Raw genomic sequence first — 25029 nt, 5'->3', positions numbered from 1 at the left:
AGATCTGTTTTGCAATGCAACATGCATGGGGTCTGGAGGGCGGTGGGTGCCAGCAGTGGTGTGCAGGGAGCAGGGTGTGCCGGGAGACGTTTTGTTCCTTCTTTTTTCCCTCTGTGGCTGGAACAACCAAACTTGGTAATTAGAATGGAACAGCCCTGGGACTAAATGGCTGAAATAACCTTCCTGATCCTTTTGTTCTATTCTGGGAGAAATAGCAGGGAGAGATGAAGAAAAATAATTACTGGTGCTGTGGTGCGAGAAGCAGTGATTATCCTGCAGCACCGGGCTGTGCTGGCAGCGGCTGTGCAGGAAGGAGCACATCAGGGCCGCAGCAGCCAGCCCTGCTCCATCCTCCTCCTGTCCCACCTTGTGATCTACACCAGGCCAGGGCAGTGCCTCTGAGTGGGACATGGCTGCAGCTCATCCCTGCAGGCCCAGCTCGCTCTGTGTCCTGCTCGTGGGGTTGTGCTGTGCATCTCAGCCTGGCACTGTGTGTGCGCAGGGAACGTGTGCTGGTGGGCTCTGCTTCTGGCCAGCACCACCATGAGCTCATCCAGCCCTCTGCACCCACAGGGAGCTTGGCTGGGTGCTAAGGAGCAGTCAGGTTACCACTCAGGGTTGTTGTTGCCGCCAAGTACTTTAATTAGTCCAGCAGGATTAGCACTCGCAAAGGATATGGGATGCCACAAACGAGGTGCTGTGTTGTTCGTAGCCATCTCTGGTGCATCCTCAACTTTTTGGGGCAGAAGCAGATGAATGCAACATACTGGCACACATTTGGGAAGCATCCTGGCCAATATAAACAGTATTTTTGCATTAATTAGGAAGGGGTGGTGGCCAGTGTCAATGATTCAGTCTCCCTAAGGTGTCTTTGTAGTTGCTTTGTGTGGTATATTTGATCCCTTACAGAGTCGGAGACTCATTCTTCATTGTGCAGTGATTTATTGGTTTTACATGATTTCAGAGCTGCTTCCTAATGGTATGTTTGAATCCTCAGTTTCTAAACGCATTCATTTCTAGCTCTGGGCTTGTATTATACCTTTAATTTATCTCATTATCTACCAGCATTCCCTGAACTCCTGGGTAGTTAATGCTCCCTTGGGTTTCCTGACAGCCACAATTCACGTTTCCATTTTTCTCCCCCATGTAATCTCCTCAATAGACATGGATAGGTGAAGCAGCCCTGCATGCTGGGCACTGTGCCCGTGCCATGAGGTTTGTGCCATGCAGCCCCCATGGAGCTGACGCAGTGGGGCAGAGGGCTGCAGCTGCGAGGGGCTGGCTCTGTTCCCTGCTGCACTGCACTGCCCTCTATGCACCAAACCCCTCTGCCTCCCCCTCTCATATAACCTCAGCCCCTACTTTTGATTTTCCTGATCTTTTCAACTCATTCAGTTTTATTCCCTGAGTGGTACAAAAAACCAAGCCCTTCCCATCCCTGTTGTTTGCCTTCCTTATGAGTCTTTATGCTCTTTCCCTGTCTGCCTGATGCCCTTGCTCTGAGGTCTGCCCAGGCCCAACATCTGCTGACCCCTCTGTGGTGGTTCTCAGGACGTTCCCACCTCCCTGCATTGCCCCTCTGCTGCCCCCTGACTGCACTGAGGGCTGCTCTTCTCTCTGCCCGTAGGAGATGGGGCTGATGTGATCTCTGGGCTGTGGGCTGAAGCTCCTGGCATGCCATGGCAGCACGCTTTGTGGTTCCTGCGGCCACGTGTTAATGTCTCTGCATCAATTACTGCGGTGTTTTCTCCCAGAGCTGGGTTGCAGTTCCATAATGGGTAGACAAACACTATGAATTATGCCAATGTATAGGAATGCATTGATAAAGTTAATTGTTCTGTTCCAGTCCTACGGATTCAGGTCTGCTGCAGTCATTGCTTTGCTAGGAAGGGCACCAGGCCCTGATGTTGGGCTTGCACGCGGGGTCTGCTGAGCGTGAAGTTTTACACCGCTTTTTGTCTTGTTGCACTTCTGGGTATTTCATAAAGAAATACAGAGCAAACAGCAGCCGTCTCAAAAACATTTGCAACATGCTGCTCCTGTGCTTTTCTCCCCCAGATGTTGAGGTTTGCTTTGTACTTACTGGGATCACTTGATAATTCCTGAAGGAAATAACGGGGCTGGAACAAGAGCCCTTCAGATCAGTGGAGCCGTGTTAAATTTATTCACAGGGACATATTTGCTGACAGGCTCAGGGGCCTGGTAAATGTTCATCTCTCCATTTATTCCTTGACTACCAACTGGAGCTTAATCTGGATCAGCCGTAGTCATGGATACGTGAAAATGACAGTTGGGGTTTTGTTTTCTAAGCAGCAATGCTCCTCTACACAGCATCCCAAACATTGTTTTGAAGAGCTGTCAAAGACTGTCCCGTTGGGCTCGTACAACATGAATGCTGGTTCATAATCTCTGTACTCGGGTTTGCTCTGAGTATTTCTTGGTTCAGCTCATGGATTTGCTTGCAGGTGGGATCTGTTGCCCACGATGCTTCAGCCGCTGCATGCTGGCTTTCAGCGCTGGTACCACTAGCAGGTTATGGCCTGGCTGTGTGTTGCTTGCTGCAGTGCCCGTGGTTGGGGTGGTAGGGGAGCCTCATTGCAGCGCTGTGTGGCTGCAGCCTGCTCCTGCCCCAGGCAGGAGTAATGATAAAGCTGCTCCTGTAATGAGCAGCCCCCATTCTGCCCCTGGCTGTCCCCATGCCACTGCCCACGTTGCATGGCTACTGAGCCCTGCTGGGGCAGCTGCTCGTGTCCGAGGGGTGGCAGAGGTGGGGAGATGGCTTCCATGTGCTGGGGGCTGTGGGAAGGATGGGGCAGCCCCACTGCTCTGTGCATCCCACACTGCTCCTGGTGGAGCTGCCGGCGGGGGGCTGTGCAGGCAGCTGGCCATCATGCTGTTTGCCATTTCATTTGGCAAAATTGTCAGAGTTCTGCAGAAAATGTCCCACAGAAGTGACAATAACAATATTTTGGATATGAGCCGAGCAGAAAAGGATAATAGGAACTCCGCAGGCATGTGTAGGCTTTTGATTCATCCTCAGAGATGACAGATGTGCACTTACTGGAGATACGGGAGTGGGACTCGGAATATTTATGGTGATTTCTTTGCTCCCACTCTTCCTGTGTGATTTTTGCTCTGCTCTCTGTTCAGTGCACTCTTGCCATCTGTGTGTCATCCCTGCTGGAAGTCCCACGGCTGCTGTCTCCCTGTCCTACCCTGCAGCACTCCAGGAGGGGGGGGGGGGGGTGGAGTGGAGGCTCCTTCTCCAGGGCAGGGTCTCATGGGATGGTGGGTGGGATGGCAGGGCAGGGTCACCGAGCTGGGGGTGGATGCAGGGATCAGGGAATGAGGAGGCAGTTTGTGCATGAGACTGGTGCTGTGCCCACTGCATGGGCGCTTGTGGCAGTATTTCTTCCTTCGTTTGGCTGCAGGGCACTCCAGTTATAAGGCATTGGGAGCTGCCTCACTGTAGGTACAAATAGATATACAAAATATTTAAGACCAGTATTAGATTAGATCACGGCGACAGGTTAGAGGAATTGGTTTTGTTTGCAAACTGCTGACAAAGGCAGTAACTGAAGGGTTACATCCACCTTGTCCTCTCCTGCTGTGGCTCCTCGCTGAGGCTATGGAACAAGTGGCAGACCTGGTAGAGATGGGTAAGACCTGGTAGAGATAGGCAAGGTGGTGATTTTTAGCACAGTTCAACCAATGCTCTTCACTTGTCTCCCCACCTTCTTTTTCAATACAAGCTCTTTGCAGTAAAGCATTTACAAATTTAAATTCTTTTTTTCTTTATCTTGTAGTGAACTTTGACCACTTCCAGATTCTCCGGGCGATTGGGAAGGGCAGCTTTGGCAAGGTAGGCTTGGACACCCAGCTCCGATGTTCCTCCAGCATTTCGTCGGGTAATTGCTGTTGTGTACCTACAGTTACTGAAACAGTATTGTTGCCAAAATTGATTATTTTTATTGTGAGATGCTGCTGATAAGTAAACACAGGAAAAACGCCTTCAGGAAAACGCTCTGTTGCTGTGAGGTATCACCTTCACTCTTGGCGTCTTGGTGAAACAGCCGTATCTTACATTGCCCACAGTTCTGACCATTTTATGACAAGCATTTGTTGTGTTTCCTGAGGGGCTGTGTTGTTAGTGAGAGCAGGCAGAAGGAGCTGGAAGTGGTGCTGGGCTGACCCTGCAGCCTCGGGCAGCTCCCCCGCTCAGCAATGAATTCTGCACAAGAGTTTTTGTTGATGCTTTTTTTTTGTTAAATAAGATTCTTTTTGCCAAGTATGTGGGAGCAGGTGGGAGAGGATGATCAAAGAGCTGGGGAGCTGGGGAAGTCAATTAGTTTGATTTGCTGGTTTATATTCGTTTCTTGTTCTTTATTTCACCATCTCTGTCGCTGTATTTGCTGCTTTTATCACAGCATTTTCCACTGTTTATTTGCAGTGGAAGCTGAAAGCTCAGGATGCATGTGTGAGACTTCCTTGTGTTGTTACTGTTTGGCAGTTATTTGGAACCTGCATTTTGCTGTGTCCCAGCTGTAGCTGTGCCCTTCTCTTTAGGTGAGACATCTGCACCCAATGGGTCAGACAGGAGCCGTGGGAGCAATAACCCTGGCTGTGATTCATGACAATTGCTGTGCTTGGTTATCGTAATCATCTCATGCAATGGTTACATACTATGGGATTTGTGCTAGGATTGAGTTGTACTGGGGCAAGGAAACACACCTTTGAAGATGCTGCAGCCGCGGTCCTGGTGAGGTGCCGTCCAGCTCTGCTTGGAGCTGGGAGAGCAGGTGCTGTGAGCAGCAGCACCGCTGTTAGCACTGCTTGCTAATGAAGATGTTTCGTCTCAGCCTCAGTTAATGGAGGTATCTATTGCATCGTTCTGCTGTGCTCGGGGCAGAATCTGCCCACACGGATCCCTGCCTGCCTTGGCTGTGAATCCCACGGGAGGAGGGCTAATGAAAATGTTATGCCAAGTGCAGTGCAAGTTGGGGAGGGGGGGGGTTTTAAACAGTCGCCCACGTTCTCACTCGTAACTCTTGAGCAAGGAAGCAAAAGCTGAAAGGAGAGTTATGTTGGATTTCTGAGGTTAGGTGGGACAATGGAGAATGATTTAATAGGAGCTCAGGACCTTCCTTCGGGTAATGCTGTAGGGGTAAGGCAGACGGCAGGTGCTTCTGACGGCAATAGGAAGTGTCAGTGTTACAACTTCTGCTCAGTGCCTAAGACAAAAAAGCTGACCCAGAACCTTACTACAAAATAGCAGCTAATGCTTCTTTTGAGGTCATATGGGGAAACTCATCCTTCCAGATGTGAGTTTTCTGGAGAGAAGGGGTTGATTCTGATGTACAGCAGCTCCGTGTGTGCTGGAGAATCACTTGGACTGAGAACAAGAACAGGAGAAGAAATGTGTGAGTCTCAGGGCAGGGCCTGCCTGGCTTTGAATGGAGCGTCACGGCAGCTTTGGTTTATGTTTATGTTAAAGAAAGATGAAGTTTCCAGCATCACAGTCTTTCAGCCATCAGAACTGTATATCATTTCAAAAAGCTGAAATGATTCATCTGTCATCTTTCTGGATAATTATGTCAATAAGATAAATTTCCTTTGATACTGAGAGAAGCTTTTTACATTTACAAAGTCATTTAAAGCTCACATTTAATGATGGCAAATGTGGATCTACCTATCTGAGAGCTGTTATTTGCACTCTACAACTTTCTGAAGGGAGATTGTGATGAGGAAGAGCCTCTTCTCCCAGACAGCAAACGGGACCCGAGGAAATGGCCACAAGTTGTATCAGATGAGGTTTAGACTGGACATAAGAAGGAGCTGTTTTCCTCAGAGAGAAGCTGTGCTGTGTCTCTCCCATAGCACAGCCCCACTTCTGGCACAGGTCGGGCTGCTGCAGTGTCACTGGGCAGTGAGCAGAGGAGCAGCATCCTGGAGGGGATTTCCAGCACTGGGAGCAAGTTGTGAGCTGTGCTAATGGGAAACTCAGTGTGAGTGCTGGGCAGCATCCTGAGAGCTGCCGTGAGGCGTGGAAGCCTTGGAGGCATTGGTTGCATGGTAGGTGCCTTGACATCTCCCTTTGAGAAGCTGACCTTTCCTGGGTTAAGTCTTTTCAGTTTGAGCCAGGAGGCAGAACGGCAGACTATTACTATTCTTCCCCAAGTTTTCCTTTTATCTGCGCTTCCCCACATGCTCTGAATCAGCTGCTTTTGCTTTTTCTTTTTTTTTTTTTTCTTTCTTTTTTTCTTTGCCAAGGATTAAAGAGCTGAGGTTATGGGAAATTCATTACTTTCACTTCACTGCTGTGAGGACATAAAAGCGTATCTGTCTTTGTCTGCTCTTGAAGTCGGGGGTTGGACCGGGATCCCGCTGGGGGGAGCAGTGATGGGAGCACAAGGTCTGATGGGGGGTCACACTGTGCATCCACAGCCCGAGGCTCAGCCCGTCGTGCCCCTGCCTGCTTTCCCACTGCTTTCCCACTGCGCCTGACCTGCTCAGCACTGGAATGAAGACTCATGAAGCCAAGCAGCCTACAGACGGGGAGAAAGACATCTCATTCGTCCACTGATTCATTACATTGTGTCTCAGGGAAGTGTCCAATCTATTTTGCTGAAGCCTCTTAGTGAGGTGAGGATGACTTTTCTGGAGCAGTACTTGTGACTCCCTCTGCTCCTACACCTTCCTTTTTGCTTCCCACCCCAAGGCAATGAAGGGCAGAGTGTGCTGCGCTGCTTTCTGGGCTCTGGTAGCTGGGCAATGTACCACAGGTCACGTGCACAGCCGAGGCTGAAGTTTGTGCATGAGCTCATCTGTGTCCCTGGTGGGTGCTGGGATGCTTCCATCCCGTTCACTCCCCAGCGCTTGGTAGGAATGCTAAGTGTTGGGCTTGCAGAGTGGTTGGGGAAGGTGCCTGTTTATGCTTCTCCTGCAGTTTTGTCACTTCCTTCTGTGTTTCTCATCAAAGTGCTGCAGCACCAGGGAGGGTTGAGCATCTTGCTGCCAGAACAAAGCCTGTCTGTGTTGAGACAAAGCAATGAGCCCTGACTTGATATGTTGAACTCATGATAACGCCCTGGTGCCTAATAGTGTGGGTTAATCACTGATGGAACCCTCCTCTCCTTCTGGGTCTATGTTGCCTTGTCTCGTTGCTCTTCACAGAGCTGAGAGGAGCCGCGGTATCATCAGGATGGTCCTCCTGTGAAATCTGTCTGAAACTGGCCGACAGTTCTAAGTCAGTGGGAGCAAGTATGAAAAAGCCTCATATCCTCATCTTCTCTATACGTGTTTAATTCATGAAGCCACAAGCTGCTCTAGCAGACTTGATCCCTAGCGGCATAAGCCTGCACTGTAATGCAGCTCATAGCAGAGCTCCTCTATGGGGAAGCCTGAGTCAGGGCTGTGTGCAGCAGCCGTGTCCCTGATGCCTGGAGCAGCTGCGTGGCACAGCTGGGGCAGCTCATGGCGTGTGCAGTTCCCAGCACACAGCCCTTGTGGTGGCTGCAGCAGCTCAGCTCCATCTCTGTGCATATCGGTGCTGTAATAACTAGTCCTGGTTAAATTCTGGCTCCTGCCTGGGAGTTCTCTCAGTAGTAAATTCTAATAACATCTTCTCCTCCAGTTCTAAGCCCCAGTCTAAGCTGTCCGCAGGCTGCTATCTAACGTGGCCAACTTTAAATGGTCTTGTTTTAAAGTGAAAAAAACAACAGTGCCCTGCTTTGCTCATGTTAATTATAAATCTCTCATTGGCTTAAATATGGTGAGCATTTGGATCTCCTCTGTGTTCTGACAAGCCGTCATGCAGCACACCCCCACACGCCCGTTAATTGTACCAAGAGCATGGGATGCTTCAGCGTCAGATGCAGGATTTGGCAACAATTAAGTTGAAGCTAAATTGGATGTCCAGATCATCTGCGAGTCCTTAGAAGCAGCAGCTGATGGGTTTGGATGTTGTTATGCCGTTGGTTGGACAATCCAGTTACGAACCACTCCGTGTCATATGCAGTGCTTAACAGTACTGCTGCTCTTAGGAAATATTGGATGTGTTAGCATGATACAGCAAATATTCTCTTCTCTCTCTCATAGTAGCAGTCTGCACTCACCCTGAGGATTATGGGCTGTCCTTCCTTTGTCACCCTAGGCAGTGCTGTAATGCAGCAGTGGCCATGGGGCGAGGTTTGCTCCCTGCTCCTGGTGCAGTGTTCCTCCTGGTGGGTTGGTGAGAGCTCAGAGCAGTCTGACATTCACAGCCTCCTGTGTGTGCACTGCTTAGGAGCAGACCTGTTTCTCACAGTAATGGTGCAGACATAGAGAAGAGGTGCAGTTCTGTTCTGTTTCCACAGTGGTGAGTGTGGGATCTGCCCACAAGCCAGTAACAGTGACTGGGATTCTCCCTGTGTCAGCAGTGAAGTGTAACCTGAGAAAGCACAGGAGCTGTCCTTGTGATGACAGGCTGCAGGTAACGCTGCAGTCAGAGCTCTGCAGTGCAGGGCACGAGGTGCAGCAGGAGGTCACAGGCTGCACCCCCAGAAGGCACTTCCCCACTGTGTACTTTGATTCCTCTGCTTCTCCTGCCTATTTTCCAGTATTTTAAGAATCTGGCAGTGGTTTTCCTGGCTTCCACCGTGCAGGTGGGTCTGGAGATGCACTGACGGTGAATGTGTTTGGGGACCCTCAGCTTCTGAGTAACCTTCTGTGTTCCTGCAGTGCGGGGCTGGTGGCTCATTGTCCCTGTGCTGTTGGTTCCATCTCACAGCAGCAGTGATGCTGTACAAGGTCCCACTCCACTGTTACAGAGCAGAAACTGGAAAGTAAAGAAGTTTTTTTTTCCTGTGTTACCCAAAGCTGTGAAACTGGGTTGTACGGCAGAGCAGTGATGGTAGGCAGATATCCATTGGATATCCACTTCCACACAGGCATGAGATTTCTTTCTCTGGACCAATATGTAAACAGAGCTCTGGCTTTGATAACTGTATTTTTGTAGTGTTCTGTACACTTGTGTTGTTGTTGACACGTTGCAGTTCTGGTGAGGGATATTTTCTCTATGCACGTGGCGATGGGCACCGAGGGAAGGTGAATAACTCGGCATGGTTAATTAGCGGAAGTGTGGAAGCTCCACTAATTAAAAAAGCTCCACTAAGTGCCTGGTGGGAAGCTGCGGTAGATGGATGCTGTGTCTGGTCGGGTCCTGCGAGCTCTGGGTGTGGGCTGTTCCTTCCTCACAAGGCAGAGGTACTGGGGATTTTAATGCCGTAATGCAAAGCAGCTCTGAACAGATGGGGCTGTAACCTGCCCAAAAGTCTGTCCTGCCAAGTTACTGGCTCCAGACCTGCACTTGATGGAATAATTACTGCTCGGAGCAGCACGCAGTGTGCATGTGGAGCTATTTATTGTCAGGCAGCACTTGTTTGCACGTGCTCTGATTTCTGGCTACCCATTGGGCAGACCTGACACCCAGTGTCAGAATTTGGGAGGTTTTTATCCAGCCCTGGCACGTTGGCTGCTTTTAATGAACCGAGTTGAGCTTTGCCCACCTCCTGTTGGGAATCCCTCACAGTTTGCTGGCGTTGTAGATGCCAGCATCTGCAGCGTGGCAGCTCGAGCAGCTACATGTGATCCCATGTGCCTGCTGCTCTGCCTTGCAGCACAGAGGAGCTCTGTGAGGGGAGATGCCTCCCAGGGCAGATCTCTTGGTAAGCACTGGGTGATAAACTCAGCAGCACAATGCAGCCAGGTCCTGCCAGCTCCGCACTGAGCACCTGGCTGCACGTTTCATTAACACCCTCCTGGAAGGTCCACACCTGGGGCACAAGCACTGCTGGCTGCTTGGCTGGGGAGCTCAGCCCGTGTGTGCAGGGCTCTCCAGGCAGCACAGGGAGTGTTTCTGCCTTGGGATCAGGAATAGCTTTGGCGTTAATTTATGTTCAGAGATTAAATAAAGCCCTCTGTTCTTCATTGGGAGTAATTAGATTTCTGTCTGCTCCCAGGTTTTATCAAATATGTAACTAAAAAAATCATCCTGTCTTCCTCTTTGACTAGCATATAAACCATCACGGATCTAATTATGGCCGTAATGAAAGGTGGTTTCAAATATAAGGCTGGACTCAAAATGCACATTGGCCGCGGGAGGATGTACTTTTCATGTTATTCAGAGCATCCTGCAGAGGTACGTGTGGGAGCCTTGATCCCCACAGGAACCTGGACCTTGGGAGGTTCAGAGGCTGTGAGCAGATAATCACCCATACCCCAAACTCAATTATAGAAACGTCTGTATAATATCTGACTGGATGTTACTTCCTCAGCGTAACGTGAAAAGGAAGTGCCTAATCTGAGCCATCTAAAATTGCTTTTAATTGCAGGATTCATGTCATATGGATTGCATTGCCCCTCCATGAAGCCTTACTGGGAAGCTGGATGAAATCCCATGGTAGTTGCATATGGAAAACCTCCACTCCTTACTTGCTCAATACAGGAGCTGGCCAGGAGAGCTTTTCCTGGGGTGTTTTTATGTGCTGGCTGTGTTAGTTCAGCTGTGATTTATGTCAGTGGCAATATAGGAATAAGCTTCATTTGGAAAGAAGGTAATTGTGCAAGGCCAGCTTTGAGCACTTGCCCAGCTTTCCTGGCCTCACGAGTTCCTTTCCCTGGCACACAGAGGGCTGGCCCTGCTCAGAGGTGACGTCCATCAGTTCTGCAGCCTTGCACAAGGTAAGAACACAGGCACGTCCTTAAGGCCACAACCTGAAGCTGGCGGTGTGGGGCCGTCACACTGAGACTCTGTTGTGCACAGTGTTGTTTTAGGTCAGACGAGGTTTTCATCTCTATCATAAGCAACCGAGTGGGGGATTTTTCATGGGAGCGTTGACATGACCTGAAAGCAGCAGCAGGCTTGCTGTGAATAAAAGTTTTATCAGCTACCGCTATAGCTTGGCTGGAGCAAGCAGCAGTACTGAATTAAAGAGCTTTTAATGATTTATGGTGTTGTGGCACACCGGTCCTTCATCCATCTGGTGATAAAGCATCACTTTCAGCAGGGAAAGAGCAACATCATAAGGCTCTGTGAAAAAGAGCTTTGGGAGGAAAATGTGGTGTTTGGAACAGAAAGGAAAACGAGCACTTGGGGTGAGGATGTGAGAGCGGATGTGTCAAGCTGTGCTGGCCCTGTGCTTACAGCACGTCTCTGGGGATCGTGGGCTTTTTCCATTCATTGCAACTTCATACCCTTTAATTTCTCTTCTACCTCAGTAAACATGTTCTGATGCTGACCTTTGCCTCCAAAGAGGAGGCTGTGTTATTAACACACTTGCTGCTATTGCTGAGACATCGCTGTAATGCGGCCCCAGCTGAAGCTGTCAGAGCAGCACAGGGGCTGCCCGGTGCTGTGTTGAGCTGCACAGCTTTCCTGTTGCAGGCCAGCCTGAAAAAGTGGGGGTTCATAGACTGCATCCGAGTGCAGCAGGAGGATCTGTTGTGCCATGTGTCCCTGTGTGAGCACTGGCTCCCACCGGGGCTGGATATGAGTGCAGCAGCAGCAATGAGCTGTGGCTTTGCCTGAGCCAACCCAGGGCACGGCCCAGAGCTGTGGGGAGCACAGCCATGGGGAGGTGGTGTCACTTGGGTTGTGTCACTGTGCAGGGGGGGCTGTGCCGCAGTGTTGTCGGCATCACACAGTGCAGGGGTTGCTGTGCAGTTTGCCTCCGGGATCACGGCTGCAGGTGTCCCATTCTTTTAAATGGGGCTTTTTGTGCTGGAGATAATGGTTGGGTAAAACACTGCCAGAGACACTATTGTCAAAACTGTTCCCGGAATGAAGTTCCAGATAAATAAGCTGCACTATGAAAGCAATGAGGGCTTTTGGTTGTTCTCAAGTCTGTTTGCATTCAGGACCAGACGGTATCATGGCAGCACCCAGCCCGGCTACGTCTCAGCCCCTCCAGCCCGAGCAGCACCTCCACAGGGTCAGTGAGGCCATGGGGCTGCTCAGCTCCCCCCAGTCCTTTCCCCTTGGATCAGTGGGTGTCACTGCTGTGTGTTTCAGCTTCCCTCTGCAGCCTGCATGACTCCGTGCTCCCCATGCTGCCCTGCCAGCTGCACCTGGGGGAACACTGCTGTCCTTCCATCATCAGGTATTCCTGCTGTCCATTTGTTAGTCTGTCCCTGCGCCCCTGTCTGTGCACCAGGAGGCTCTGCAGCCCCTGTGCCAGCAGCTCGGGGCCATGACAGCCACAGCCACAGGACCTGGAGCCCCAGGTGTACCCGGCACCAGGGCTGTATCACCTAAAAGACACCTCTAGGCTTTGTTATCTTGCCATGCCAAAAGAAAATTGAATTGGATGGTTTTATCCTTAACATTGATTAGGAGTGTGGAACAAATTAACGTTATCTTTTTAATTATAAACGTTATGCAGATGTTAATTACCAGACAAAGACTGTATTTCGATAACCATCAGAGGCATCGTAATATAAAATGGATATGAAGATTGGTTTGAAATAACAGGGTAACTGCTGCTGCCTACCATGCAACTGTGATGCTGTGGCCATGTCAGGTGTCTCTGGTTTCCCTTCACAATGATGTCACCCCTTGCTATTACTTTCCTGATATCGGCTGAAAGTTGACTTTCATTTTTTAAACATAATTGACAGCATTATGGTTTCTGTTATTGGTTTAAAGCTGTACCAAAGCAGCGTGGAGGAGGCAGGATCTGCAGAGGAACTGGTCTCTGACTGCCACAAGGGCAGCAAGATGTGTGATGGCCTGGGACTTTTGGGCCTATATATTGGGGTGACCGTAGTTGGAAGGTCTGTCTATTGGTGTGACCATATGATGGAAGATCATGCGTAGGAATGGCTGTGCAGTGGAAGGCCCATGTACTGGAAGACCTGTGCTATGGTGCTTACTATCCGTGCCCTGGAGCAGTGTGACAGGGAGCAGCAGCATTGTGGATGTTGCTTTTTGGGGAGGCCCTGCAGCTTGCTGATATTTTCTTGGGTGGCAAAGGAACCAAATTCTAGTAGTGGTTTTGCTTGTGTTGTTTCCTATTGACTTGGTCAGGTTAGCATTATTTCTGAGAGCAGAAGCCTCAGAAGATGAGTGCTTGGAGGTGCAGCTGGGGTCAGCTGAGCCCTGTGGTAGATCACTGCCCACTGTCCAGCATGCCCACATGCAGCTGCAGCACTTCTCATCTCTGCAGAGTGGGAAATATAAGGATTTTCTTGACTTCTGAATATCTAATAGGATATTTTGTGTGTCTAAGAGCCCAGAGATAATCGCCAAGGGAAGTCAGCAGAAACTGAAGTATAAATCACTGTATTTGGATCAGGTGTAGCCACTCTGAATAAGCATTTTACAAGCCAGAGCAGTGTCCTCCTGTGGTTCACTTTCAGGTGGGATTAAGATATTTGATGTGAGCGTGCAGTGCTTGTTAGTGCCGAGCAATGACTCTAAAGACAGAATAAGCAAAATCCAGGTTTGCACCCTGAAAATTCCTGGTGTCCTTCAGCCGAGCCCAGGAATGTTTCTGTGACAGGTTTATGGAGTGTCCCATGCAAAACCATGGAAAAGGCTCTAGGGGAAAACGTGCTGCTCCCATCCCCAAAGCAGAAGGAAGACATCATGAACCCAGCTATGGGCATTTGCATCAGATGTGGCAGTGATGCCCTGCAGAGGGCGGCTTCACGAGTGCCTTAATTTGACATCTGCATCAGCAGAAGAAGAAATAGCCTTTGTGTAGCCGAGAACAAGCAATCTCAAGTACTTATCTGCTTCACAGACAGTGCCCAGCATGCAAAGTACTTGCTGTTGTTTGAGCCCATGGACATACTGTGCTATTCCATTATAATTAGCTTGAGATAAGTCAGGACACGCTATTAAATGATTAGATGACTTTTCATCTGAGTGGGGATTTCAGCCCACTGGATTTGCTCAGAATCAGCAGGAAAGAAGTTATTGAGTTTCCAAAGCCTGCCTGCATAAAAGATAGCAAGTTGAACTGAAAAATGTGCAGAGCAGCAAAAATGCAGAGGATCAAGGAAAGTATCCTGAAATAACAGCAACAACAGAAGTCTTCCCACAAAAAGAAGTACCTTATGTCCCCTGGCACCACAAGGTGCTGTAGTTCCATTCCAACTTACACCAGTAGGTGAAATGCTGTGGCAATGGAGGCTGCAGGGATGCGCTGCAGTAACAGAGCGACATGGCAGCAGTGCAGGGAGCGGCACAACCCTCTGGGGGGGGCAGCAGTGATGGACATTGTTGGCCTCACTGAGAAGACCCCAAGGGCTCTGATGCCTTTACAAACATCTGTGTGTTTAGACACAACCATGTGCTGTGAGTTTTAATGGCAATGCCCACCTTAAGCTGAGGATTTCAAAGCCAAGAGTCAGTTTTCCTCTCTTTGTTTTCTATGTATCAATTGGGTCAGTGACCCTTTGCACTGTGCTGTGAACACCTGCCATAGCTCAGCTGCTCAGTGCAGACCCAGCCTGTCTGGGTTCTGATAAAGACAAACTTTGGCTCCAGTGACCATTTCTGTTGTCATCATACATGGCCCCATAAAGTGAGGTCGAAATGGGAGATGTTAAATGCACATCTCATGTCCTGAATAGCAAATGCAAGTCCCAGCCCCTTTGTGCCTTTAATGCAATAAAAGCAAAGGCAGCTGTATACAAACCATTTGGCAGCAGCTGAGTGCTCAGTGTATCTGGGAGTCTATTAAATCTTTTATGTGCCACGTCTTGAGCAATATACTGCCAGCTGATGCCTGCCTTCTGCAGCACAGATCTGGCAGCATTATATACAGTTTTTCCTGATGGCTGTATTTAACCAATGACAATTTCCTTTGTGCAATGAGGGACCACATTGTGCAGCACGAGGACACGATCATCTCTTCTTTTGCTTTCTTGTGTTGCTTCACTTTGTAGACCTGCTTGAAAAATGGATCCAGGCGTATTATGAAACCACTCAAGCTTGTTACCCTGTAGATGTTCCCTGCTTCCACGGGGGCAGAGCAGAGAGGTAGAGATGTGTGCTGGGCCAGACCCCTGCTGCCCCCAGTAGTAGCCAGCCCAGAGCGTGCCCTTGGCACAGAGCTGTGTATATGCGTGGTTCTCTGCTTATGCAGTCACTGCAGTGGCAACTGCAAAATAATCCTCGTAATTTCATCATATTGCTAATTAGGATGTTTGTAGCAGGCTAACAACAACCATCTATTATTTTGTCATCTGCTGCTGCAATGTGTCCTTGATGATATTATATTATGTGCCATTAGCGCTTGCAAATTGTTATTAACGGGAAGTGTGGAAGAGCTCAGGTCTTTCCATGATGCTTCCACCATTCAGGGATACTGTGGGATGCTGCAGGACCTATTAGATGCTGTGGGATCTGTTGGATGCTCTGAGGTGCAGTGGGTGCTGTGGCTCCAGCAGCTGGAGGTCGCCTTTGGTTGGGTCTTGCTGTGGTGTTTAAGGCTGTAGGAGCAAACTGCCAGATCTCTTTTTTTTATTGAAATCATATGCAGCGCACTGCAGCCTGGTAATGAGAGGACAGACATAATGATACCAGCTGCAGAACGCTCGTTAGTTCAGTTCAGAATAGCTACCTTGATAATTAGTGTCGTCATCAGCCAGAGACACGGGAGCAGCACTGAGGATGCTCTGGGAGTGCTGTGAGCCCCACTCTGTGCTGTGCAGGGATGTGGAGCTGGCCCAGTGCTGGGCACAGTGCTCGTTGATCTCCTCATTTTTAACCTATTTACATTCAAATAGCTTTCAGCTAAAGCAGAATGGATTGTTTGACCTTTCTGAGTATGTCTGTATCTGAAAGAGGTTAAACTCAGTCTGCTGGGAATGTACACCCAGTGTGTGAGCTTCCCAGCCTGGAGCGCTGGTCTCACATGTTGAGCAACAAATGAGGGTAGGGAACGTTTTGCTAAACCTCCTTTTGCTGTAGGTGTGTATTGTGCAGAAGAGAGACACCGAGAAGATGTACGCTATGAAGTACATGAACAAGCAGCAGTGCATCGAGAGGGACGAGGTCCGCAACGTGTTCCGGGAGCTGGAGATCCTGCAGGAGATTGAGCACGTGTTCCTGGTGAACCTCTGGTGAGTGGCTTCTGCCCTTCCCCTTCCTCCTGCCTTTCCCCTGCCCCTCCCCGTGCTGCAGGGCTGCGTTCTGCCCCAGGTGCTCTGCACACAGCCCCCATTGGGAGGGACTGCTGAGCTGATGAAGCAGGAATGAAATGCTTTCAGTGAACTCACACACAATGTCCAAATGTTACATCACCAAGCATTTAGAACAGTCTGTCTCATGTTGGTTCTCCTTCGGATCCTCCCTGTGTCCTGCTGTGTGCTGAGGTGCTCACCAGTTGAGCTGCAGTGTTGGTGTGACCATTAGGGGTGAACACGTTTTAACTTCCAGCCTGATTTGAGGACAGTTGGTTTTTTCAATTGGGCCCTGAGCGCTTTGAAACGCGGCTGTTTTCAGTGATCTCTTTCTGAACTGAAGTGCTGTGATCTCTGCAGATTAACACACGTGTGGCCTTTGGCTGGAGAGCAGCTGATGGCAGAACAAAACTCTGCAGCAGTTTGCTGCTGAGTGCTGTGGGTCCCTTTAGAGCTCAGATATTTCACTGAGTCTTGCACAATAAATTCATTTCCAAATGTAAACAGTGGTGCATTATGTCTGGAGGTTACTGCAAGATTTAGCAGCTGAGAAGAGTGGAGTTTATGCAAGGAGACACCACAGAGCAGAGGTGACAGGCTGACAAGGAGGAAGGAGGGTGGTCTCTTATTGCTGACGTGTACGTGGCCGTGGTTACTGATGCTGTGCCTGGGGCTGCTCAGTGCTGGGCACGCTTTGTGCCTTCAGAGGACAGCACAGCACTTGGTAGAGGCAGCGGCTGCAGTGGGGCCAGGGAGCCTAACTGGGTCCTGTGGGCATCATTTCCACCCTGGTGGCTGTTGAGCATTTTAACACTGGCAAATACATTTTCCAGCAAGTAATGAGATCTTTGAGCAGATGTGCTCATGCAGATTTTCCCATCTCCTACATTTGGAATAAGCACACATTGAGGATGAGCAGCGTGTGATTCAGAAGCATTACACAACCCCACACACTCTCCTTAGAAACGCTGTAGCCAAATATAACAATGGGACGTTATTTTGTAGTGTATCCTCGCTGCTGTCACTCTCCTCCGGGATCCTCTGCAAATAGGGAGGCGTTTTACTCTACCGTAAATACCCATCTATTTCTCTGTTTTTATGGCTAAATTAGAACATGCACTTTCCAATTCATTTTCAGGACACGCAGGGATATTTTAGGTATGACTGCGTTGTGCTTTTCACAACTGAAAATTCACAGTGACTGAGACAACAGTGAGCAAAGCCCCGTGGGCTGTGTGCCAGGGAGATGTCAGTGGGGACTTTGGTACAGGATGGGTGTTGTGGGGCATCAGGCTGGATGGGGCTCTGAGCACCAGAAGGAGCTGTGGGTGTCCCTGCTCAGCACAGGGGAGTTGGACCAGATGGTCCCTTTGAAGGTCCCTTCCAACTCAAACCATTCTGTTGTTTGCTATGGGATCTTCTGTATGGGAAGTTTGGAGCAGGGAGCAGTGTGCCTCAGGTGAACCAAGGCAGGATACCAGTGAGGCCGGGTGTAAGGGTGGGAGCTGAAACACCAGTGTTTGCTCTGTGGTTTTCTGGTGCTGGAAGGGCACCCCCAAAGCCTGTACCTTGCTGTATGAGTTACTTGCTGAGTGGTTCTATGGCATTCTGTGGGGTTTAGGTGAAGGGTGGTGCTTGGAAGGCAGCAGGAGTTAATGGGGGCAGCTGCCTCACTGTGGAAGTGCTGCTTAGGGCAGCAAAAGCACGATGGCATCGTGAATGGTGCCCACTTAATTAAAGAGATGCAAACACCGAGGCCGACATATGCTCGTAGTGGGGATGCTGGCAGGTTTTCAGAGGTGCTGTGCAGTCAAGAAGAAACATTCCTGCCCTCAGTCTGCGTGCACTGCTGACAGCCACTCCCCGCAGGTATTCCTTCCAGGACGAGGAGGACATGTTCATGGTGGTGGACCTGCTGCTCGGCGGGGACCTGCGCTACCACCTGCAGCAGAACGTGCAGTTCACAGAGGAGACGGTCAGGCTGTACCTCTGTGAGATGGCCCTGGCACTGGACTACCTGCGCAGCCAGCACATCATTCACAGGTACTGCCCTGAGGCACTGGGAGCGAGGCTGTTCCATAGGCTGCACTGTGAAGCCCAGGTGGGCAGGCAGCTCTGGGGGCTGTGCGGCTGCTGTCTGTGTTTGGGGCAGGCTGTGGGTCCAGCTGGGCTGCAGGCAGGTGCTGGGCAGTGAGTGGCACACAAACCGTGCCCACGGTGCTGCAGCCTGCAGACCTTTCTCCTCTCAGGGGCCCAAAGTGCAGTGCTTGGGGCTGTGCTTGGAGCTGGGCTGTTGGAGAGCTTGCCATGGTGGGCTGACACCTGGAATACTGATTTCACAGATGTGATGCCTGAATAAGTCAGACGCTCCCCCATTTTTTCCTAGCAGAAACGTGCTTGTAATCTGTCTGAAGGGACTTGTTCCATATTAGGATATTTTGGGGTTTTATCTTTCTAGTTTTTGGTGGATAAAAAGGTTGCAGTCTTTTTGTAGCAGTTACTCTGTCATCTGACTGAGATTCCAGCTGCTGTAACTCTGTGTCTGTTTGCAGAGATGTAAAACCAGACAACATTCTCCTGGATGAGCAAGGTAGGAGCTCTCTGCCTCACTTTGTCCACCTGCTGCACGTTTCTTGCTGTCATGGATTCTGTGTGTCTTGTTATGTGGAAAAAGTGTGAGAAACACACATGCCCCAGGCTTCCTGTGAGAAGAGAACTGTGCTAAGCCAGGTGTAGTGAGCCTGGCAGCCTTCATGGGGGCTTCTATTGGTTGTATTATTGGCAGAAGCACAGCGAGGCAGCACTTAGCACCTGCAGGCCTGAGGTCCTCAGGGGGCTGCAGGAGCCCTGGGGCCCAGATCCTGCCTGCCCTGCTCTCTGCTGCCTGCGAGCAAAAGCTTAAACACACCTTTGCTCTGCATCATGGGGTTCTGTGCAGTGAGTGATTCCTTCCTAACATCTGTCTTTGTTTAAGGTCACGCACACTTAACAGATTTTAATATTGCAACAATAATCAGGGATGGTGAAAGAGCAACTGCGCTAGCTGGAACAAAGCCATACATGGGTAAGAAGCAACAGCAGGTTGTTATGTCTGCAGTTTACCTTGAAGGAATGCTCACTGCATGCAGCCTTCTAATTCCTGTCTGTCACAAAAGCACTGAATGGATTTTGCCCATTAATGCGCGCACCCCAGTCATTCAGCAGAGCTGAGCTGGCTCAAGGGGGGAACTCCACAATGGCTGCACTGCCATCAGTGCTGCCTGTCCGTCCAGCATACCCAGCGTCCCCCCAGCTCCCTGTCCCCATGGCCCAGCGTCCCCATGTCTCACTGTCCCCATGTCTCACTGTCCCCATGTCTCACTGTCCCTGCTTTCTGCCCAGCCCCCTGTGAGACCAGCTGTGCTGCTGACTTGTCCTGAAAGCCCCACTGCTGCCATTAACTGCGCTTATGCATGGCCTTACATGGTGTGGGTGATGTTAGCAGAAACCAGCTGACCCCATAGATAACCTGCTGTGGCTCTGTCTGTTCAGCTCCAGAGATTTTCCATTCCTTCCTGAGCGGTGGCACGGGTTACTCCTTTGAAGTGGATTGGTGGTCGCTGGGAATCATGGCTTACGAACTCCTCCGTGGCTGGGTAAGCTTTGGAGCCGGAGGCCTGTGAGCATGGCTCCTTCATGGGCCGCAGAGGGAAAAGCAAATTCCTTCTCACCCCTCTGTGCTTCCCCCAGAGACCGTACGACATCCACTCCAACAACCCGGTGGAGTCCCTGGTGCAGCTGTTCAGCACCGTCAGCGTTCAGTACTCGTCCACGTGGTCAAAGGAGATGGTTGCCCTGCTACGAAAGGTGAGGGCTCTTAGAGTCATAGAGTCCTTAGAGTTGGAAGGGACCTCTGAAGGCCGTGTAGTGCAGCTGCTCTGAAGGCCCTGTGCTGTGCTCCAGCAGCAGCTGTGGTGCATACAGGTGTGACTGGAGATGTCAGTAGTGTGAAACTGAAACTGGACTTATTATTTATGGCTTTGCTCAGCATAAGCACTGGTTAATCTTCTGTTGTGGTTTATTACTTCCGTAAGTGTGGAATCACATAATGTCTTAGGTGGGAAGGGACCTTAAAAGTCATCTCCCTGATGCCTATAGTGATAAGAAAGGCTGTTTCTTAGTGTAATGATTCAGTTCTACTTTGGGCTGAGGCTGGGTTCTTTCAGCTCCCAAGAGTAAGGTCCTCGGGCCATGGGGGGGTGGGCTGGAACAGCTGGGAGCAGTGGGGTCTGCGCTGCCCCTGCAGTCTGGTTCAGGGTCTTGGTATGTGTCCGATGTTTTCATGTTCCTGTTGCAATGCGGAGCCGTCGATGCTGTAAGGTCGGTTTTCAAAGCCCGTCGCTGCTGGGCGGGCTCACATCGTCCCCTGCTGGCGGCTGCGGGGAGCGCCGGGGGCACAGAGGGGCGGACTTGGGGCTTTGAGTTCAGCTCCCCTGTACAGAACGGCACGCACTGCCCCCAGCTGAAGGGATGCGGCGCTGCCGGGGTCCCCGGCTTTGTTTGCAGGGCCGGGGCGCTCGGCTCCATCTCTCCTTGCTCACAGCAGCGCTGTTGTCCCGCAGCTGCTGACGGTGAACCCCGAGCACCGCTTCTCCTGCCTGGCTGACATCCAGACTTCAGCATATCTGTCCGCCGTGCCCTGGGCCGATGTCTGCCAGAAGCGCCTGGAGCCGGGATTCGTCCCCAACGTGAGTACTGCGACCTGCCCCACTCACTGCCCTGCTCAGGGCTTGGGGTGCTGGCTGGGGAGGGCTGACCTGCTGTGTGTGTGTCTGCAGAAGGGCCGCCTGCACTGCGACCCCACCTTCGAGCTGGAGGAGATGATCCTGGAGTCCCGGCCCCTGCACAAGAAGAAGAAGAGGCTGGCGAAGAACAAGTCGCGGGACAACAGCAAGGACAGCTCGCAGTCCGTGAGTGCAGCTGGGCAGAGGATGGGCTGCCACCGGCCAGGGGTGCAGCGTTACTGCGGTGGTGCTCCCCATGCAGATACATCGGGGTGGAAGCCTTTGCCAAATGGAGTCTTCCCGGCAGTTCCTCTCCATAAGTGCGATAGATCCCTTTCACAATAACCTGTGCTCAAGGAAGTGAAATGACAGAGACATCCTCACTGCACAGGAGAGTGTGGGGTGGGAGCCCAGCCCTGGCTGCAGGGTCTCTGCACACCACAGTGAAACGTGCCACCAGTAAAAGCACAAAGCAAACAGTTGTTCTGTTTTCTTCATCTACTGAGGCTGCATTTTCTGGTGGCCACCGTGTGCTATGCTCAGGTTGGGGCAGTGCAGTGCTGTAGGAAGCAGACCTGCAGATGGGGACTCTTCACACACGTGTGGTTCTTTTCTGTTCTTCAACAGGAAAATGACTATCTCCAGGAATGCCTTGAAGCCATCCAGCAAGATTTTGTCATCTTTAACAGAGAGAAGTAAGTGGGGGCTGTTCTGGGGGAAGAAAAGATGTTCTTTGATGTTCTTTTCCTGGCTTTCCACAATATCGGTGCCTGAGTCCCAGGACCTGGAGCACGTTGCAGGGATTTTGCTGCTCAGGGGCTGCTGGGGTCTGACCTGCAGATGTGGCACCGCCTGGGCTCCCTCTGCCCCTGTCTGGCACCACCTCAGCTCCCCCTTGTGGACAATGTTGCCCTGGGAGGTGAGAGCAGGGAGCGCAGGCTCGTTTCCTCTGCATGTCACAAGGTGCAGGAGCAGTGCTGCAGTTCAGCGCTGCTTTGCCATGTCCACGCTCACAAAGGGGCCCTGCTGTGTTCAGAAGCAGAGCAGCAGTCGGCCCTGTGCTATGTGTTGTGGGTGGGTGCATTGCTGTGCCCGCAGGATCTGGAGCACTGAAGCCCACACAGCGTGGTTGAGCATCTGGGTGCACAGTGGTATGTTCTGCTGGTGCTTCCACCCATGTAAGGATGTCACCATGTGCTGGAGGTGCCACCAGTCTGAAGCCCCTCTGCTTTACCCTACCTGGGTCTGCCATGGGGTGCTGTGGGGGTGCTGGGGCAGCCAGGGGCTCACGCTGTGTGATGTGCTGCTCTGCCCCACGCAGGCTGAAGAAGAGCCAGGAGCAGACGAGCGAGTCCACGTCTGCCCCCGAGACCACGGCTGAGGCTGAGACGGAGGCTGAGGCCGAGACCTCCAACCTGAACATGTGCAGCTCCGTGTGCTCCTCGGCGGGCAGCGGTTAAGCTGGGGCCGCCCCGCTGCCGCCTGCCCTGTGTGCACCGAGTGCCATTGGCAGTGCCCTGCAGCACCCGGCACAGCAGCTCGTCCCGCAGCGTTGTAGCAGAACAGTTCTCACAGAGCTGAGCTCTGGATTTACACAGGCACCGGTTCCACACGCCGAGGTGCTGCCGTGGGTAAGGATCCTCGCTATGCAACTTGCGGGAGGAAGGAGACCTATTTCACTACTTGTTCTTTTTTTAATGTCAGATTGCTGACAGGTTTTAATACAAAGCGATGGCAGCGTGAGAAGTTACATCTCCAACATGGGAAGCCAGCGGGATTAATACTGGATGGGTGGCTCACACTGTGTGAGGCACTGCTGCCAGCGAGGGCTGCGTGGGGCCCAGTGCTCCCACTGTGGGTTGGGGCTGCCCCTGCTGCAGCCACAGGTGGGAGCGGGGATGGGGTGGCCCTGCAGCTCAGGGATGGCACGGACACACTGTTCTCTTCACCACTGCCACAGTGTCTTTCCTGACTTGGGGTAAATAAATGCTTTTTGTGCACTTCTGGGGCTGGGTAATGATGAAATACATGATCAATGTCAGGTGTATTTAAGATACTTCCTTCATGTAGCTGCTGTGAGTGGCAGGAGCCGTGTGGCAGGTCGGGCCATTTGGGCTCTGTGTGCCCAGGTTTGGGGGATGCATTTTGTCACAGGTTCAGGTCTTTTTGGAAGCCGTTTGTGACCTTCCAGTACTGCTTGGCCACGAAAGGAGGGCAGTGTCTTCATTTACCCTTCAGTTCTCTTTATTTTCAGTGTAAAGTAGAAGTGCTGTACATAACTTACCAAAACCTGTTTTTATCTTCCCGGTAAGGCAGGAGCTCTCTGACGGCTCCGCTGTGGGGGGTTGCCTTTCTCCTGCTTTCAGAGGCCTTCACTCTGTTGGTTGCTCAATCTGCTGCCTTGTGGCTTTTGGTTACTGTTGTTAAACGTGAGCGGTGGGTTCTGCTGCAGCACGAAGCCGTTGTGATGCACAGATTGATTGCAGCGGCGTTCACCTTAAAGCGGGCGACATGTGTTGGCTGGCAGATGCTGAGGAGGTGGCTGGGTTTGCATCCTTGGTCTATATTTGTAACACAAAAATGCATAGAAGAGGTTTTTAACAGATGCAGACTCTTTTAGGACAAACACTGCTGCTTTTTTAGTCCCTGTGGATGAAATCATAGAACGGCTTAACCGTGTACAGTTATTTTATATGAAAGATGACACTAAACACTTAATTTCCACAGTTTTATGTGGAGATCAGGAAGTGGCTGTTTGTGCAGAACCACCTTCATGAAGGGGCAGCAGAGGCTGGAGGTGCACGGCTGGACCTCAGCACCGGGTGCACAGTGATGGGTGGGGGTAGCTCTGCTCACAGCCCCATGGGGTGGCCCACCTGAGCACCACTCTATGTGCCCACACACCTGCCTCTCTGCCCAGCCCTGCCCCACTGACTGCCCCCTGTCCCCCTGTGCGTCATGCAGTGCCCGCAGCAGCCCCAGGCAGTGCCCAGCAGTGCTGGGGGCACGGCACAGCCACTGCCCTGTGGTGAGATGGGGGCACACACATGGGGAGCACAGGCTGAGGAGTGTGTGTCTGCCCTGGTACCTTCTGCACCTTGTTCTCCAGGACAGCTGATGTGACAGGCTTTTGGAGCACTGCACAGTCTGAACCCTGTGAGTACAGTATCTCTTGGGTACTCTCTTCCAGCCACATGTGGATGTGTTTCACTGCTGCCCACTGCAGAGCAGGTTCTATTGCTGCCCATTTACTTATGCATAGATACAGGAGATGAAGCTGAAAGCTAAGAGTAGCTGTGAGAAGGAAGCACAGCAATAGTGCATCAGTCCCGTGCTGGGCTGTGGGGCTGTGCTCTGCCCAGGGGCTGTGATGGCTGCGCTGCCAAAGCCCTGAGCCCTTCTGTCCATCCTCTCTGTGGAGCTGGGTCAGTGCTGCTGTGAGCAGAGCTCACAGGGCAGTGTGAGGCACTGCCCTTTCCCATGCAGAGCCCGCAGCAGTCGGTCTGGCCCTGCTTTACACCTCCACGACAGTGTTCTGTATATAACTATTTAGAGATGTGTATTTTTTGTATGACAGATTTATACAGGGAGTGCCGTTATCCGCTGTGAGACGTCTACATCACCTGTGAATTATTCTCCTTAAACTCTTACCATAAGATTCTTTTCTTCTCGCTGTTGTATTTGGGAGTTCTGCAGAATTGCCTATTTTCAAGTGTTTCCATTGAATTCCACAGACTTTGCTGGGAATTTTGTGTAGAACCAGGTCAGGTCCGGATGGGTCTTTTGTTGCCAATTGTTCATCACTGCACCTTGGTGAGAATAAGGGTATCATGAATGGGGGAATATGAGCTCGAGGCCGGATGGTGCCGAAACCCTGATGCCTTGGTAGGGAGTATTTTTACATGATCTCGGTGTAAATGGGAGAGGTAAAGTATACCTTTGTATCTTATGTTAATATACTTCTGTAATTTATTGCATAGCAATACTGCCGTGTCACGGAGCATTTCAGTTAGGACAACAAACGTGTGGTTTTGCAGACACTGCAAGAAGCCATTGCCTATGTGGAGTAATAAACGTGGATTTTTAACATTGCCAA

General features: G+C 51.0%; 1 protein-coding gene across 2 annotated transcripts in view; it reads left to right on the top strand.

Annotated features, from left to right (window-relative positions):
* Positions 1 to 25029, top strand: part of STK32C (serine/threonine kinase 32C) — a 47993-nt gene extending 22964 nt beyond the window's left edge. Inside the window, exons 2-12 of one of the 2 annotated variants that reach the window (XM_015867622.3) lie at positions 3807 to 3862; positions 15959 to 16110; positions 18040 to 18213; positions 18723 to 18760; positions 19145 to 19234; positions 19702 to 19805; positions 19900 to 20016; positions 20772 to 20897; positions 20988 to 21119; positions 21561 to 21628; positions 22255 to 25029. In XM_015867622.3, the coding sequence (XP_015723108.1) occupies positions 3807 to 3862; positions 15959 to 16110; positions 18040 to 18213; positions 18723 to 18760; positions 19145 to 19234; positions 19702 to 19805; positions 19900 to 20016; positions 20772 to 20897; positions 20988 to 21119; positions 21561 to 21628; positions 22255 to 22393 (1196 nt within the window). In that variant the 3' untranslated portion in view covers positions 22394 to 25029. Of the gene's footprint in view, positions 1 to 3806; positions 3863 to 15958; positions 16111 to 18039; positions 18214 to 18722; positions 18761 to 19144; positions 19235 to 19701; positions 19806 to 19899; positions 20017 to 20771; positions 21120 to 21560; positions 21629 to 22254 lie in introns of both variants that reach the window. The other variant, XM_085554892.1, reaches the window with a different exon arrangement.

Source organism: Coturnix japonica, chromosome 8, assembly GCF_054131305.1.
Source record: "Coturnix japonica strain WE chromosome 8, WE-NBRP24, whole genome shotgun sequence".
Classification (NCBI taxonomy): Eukaryota; Metazoa; Chordata; class Aves; order Galliformes; family Phasianidae; genus Coturnix; species Coturnix japonica.
The sequence above is the reverse complement of the archived record's forward strand: the minus strand, read 5'-3'. Positions and strand labels throughout refer to the sequence as shown.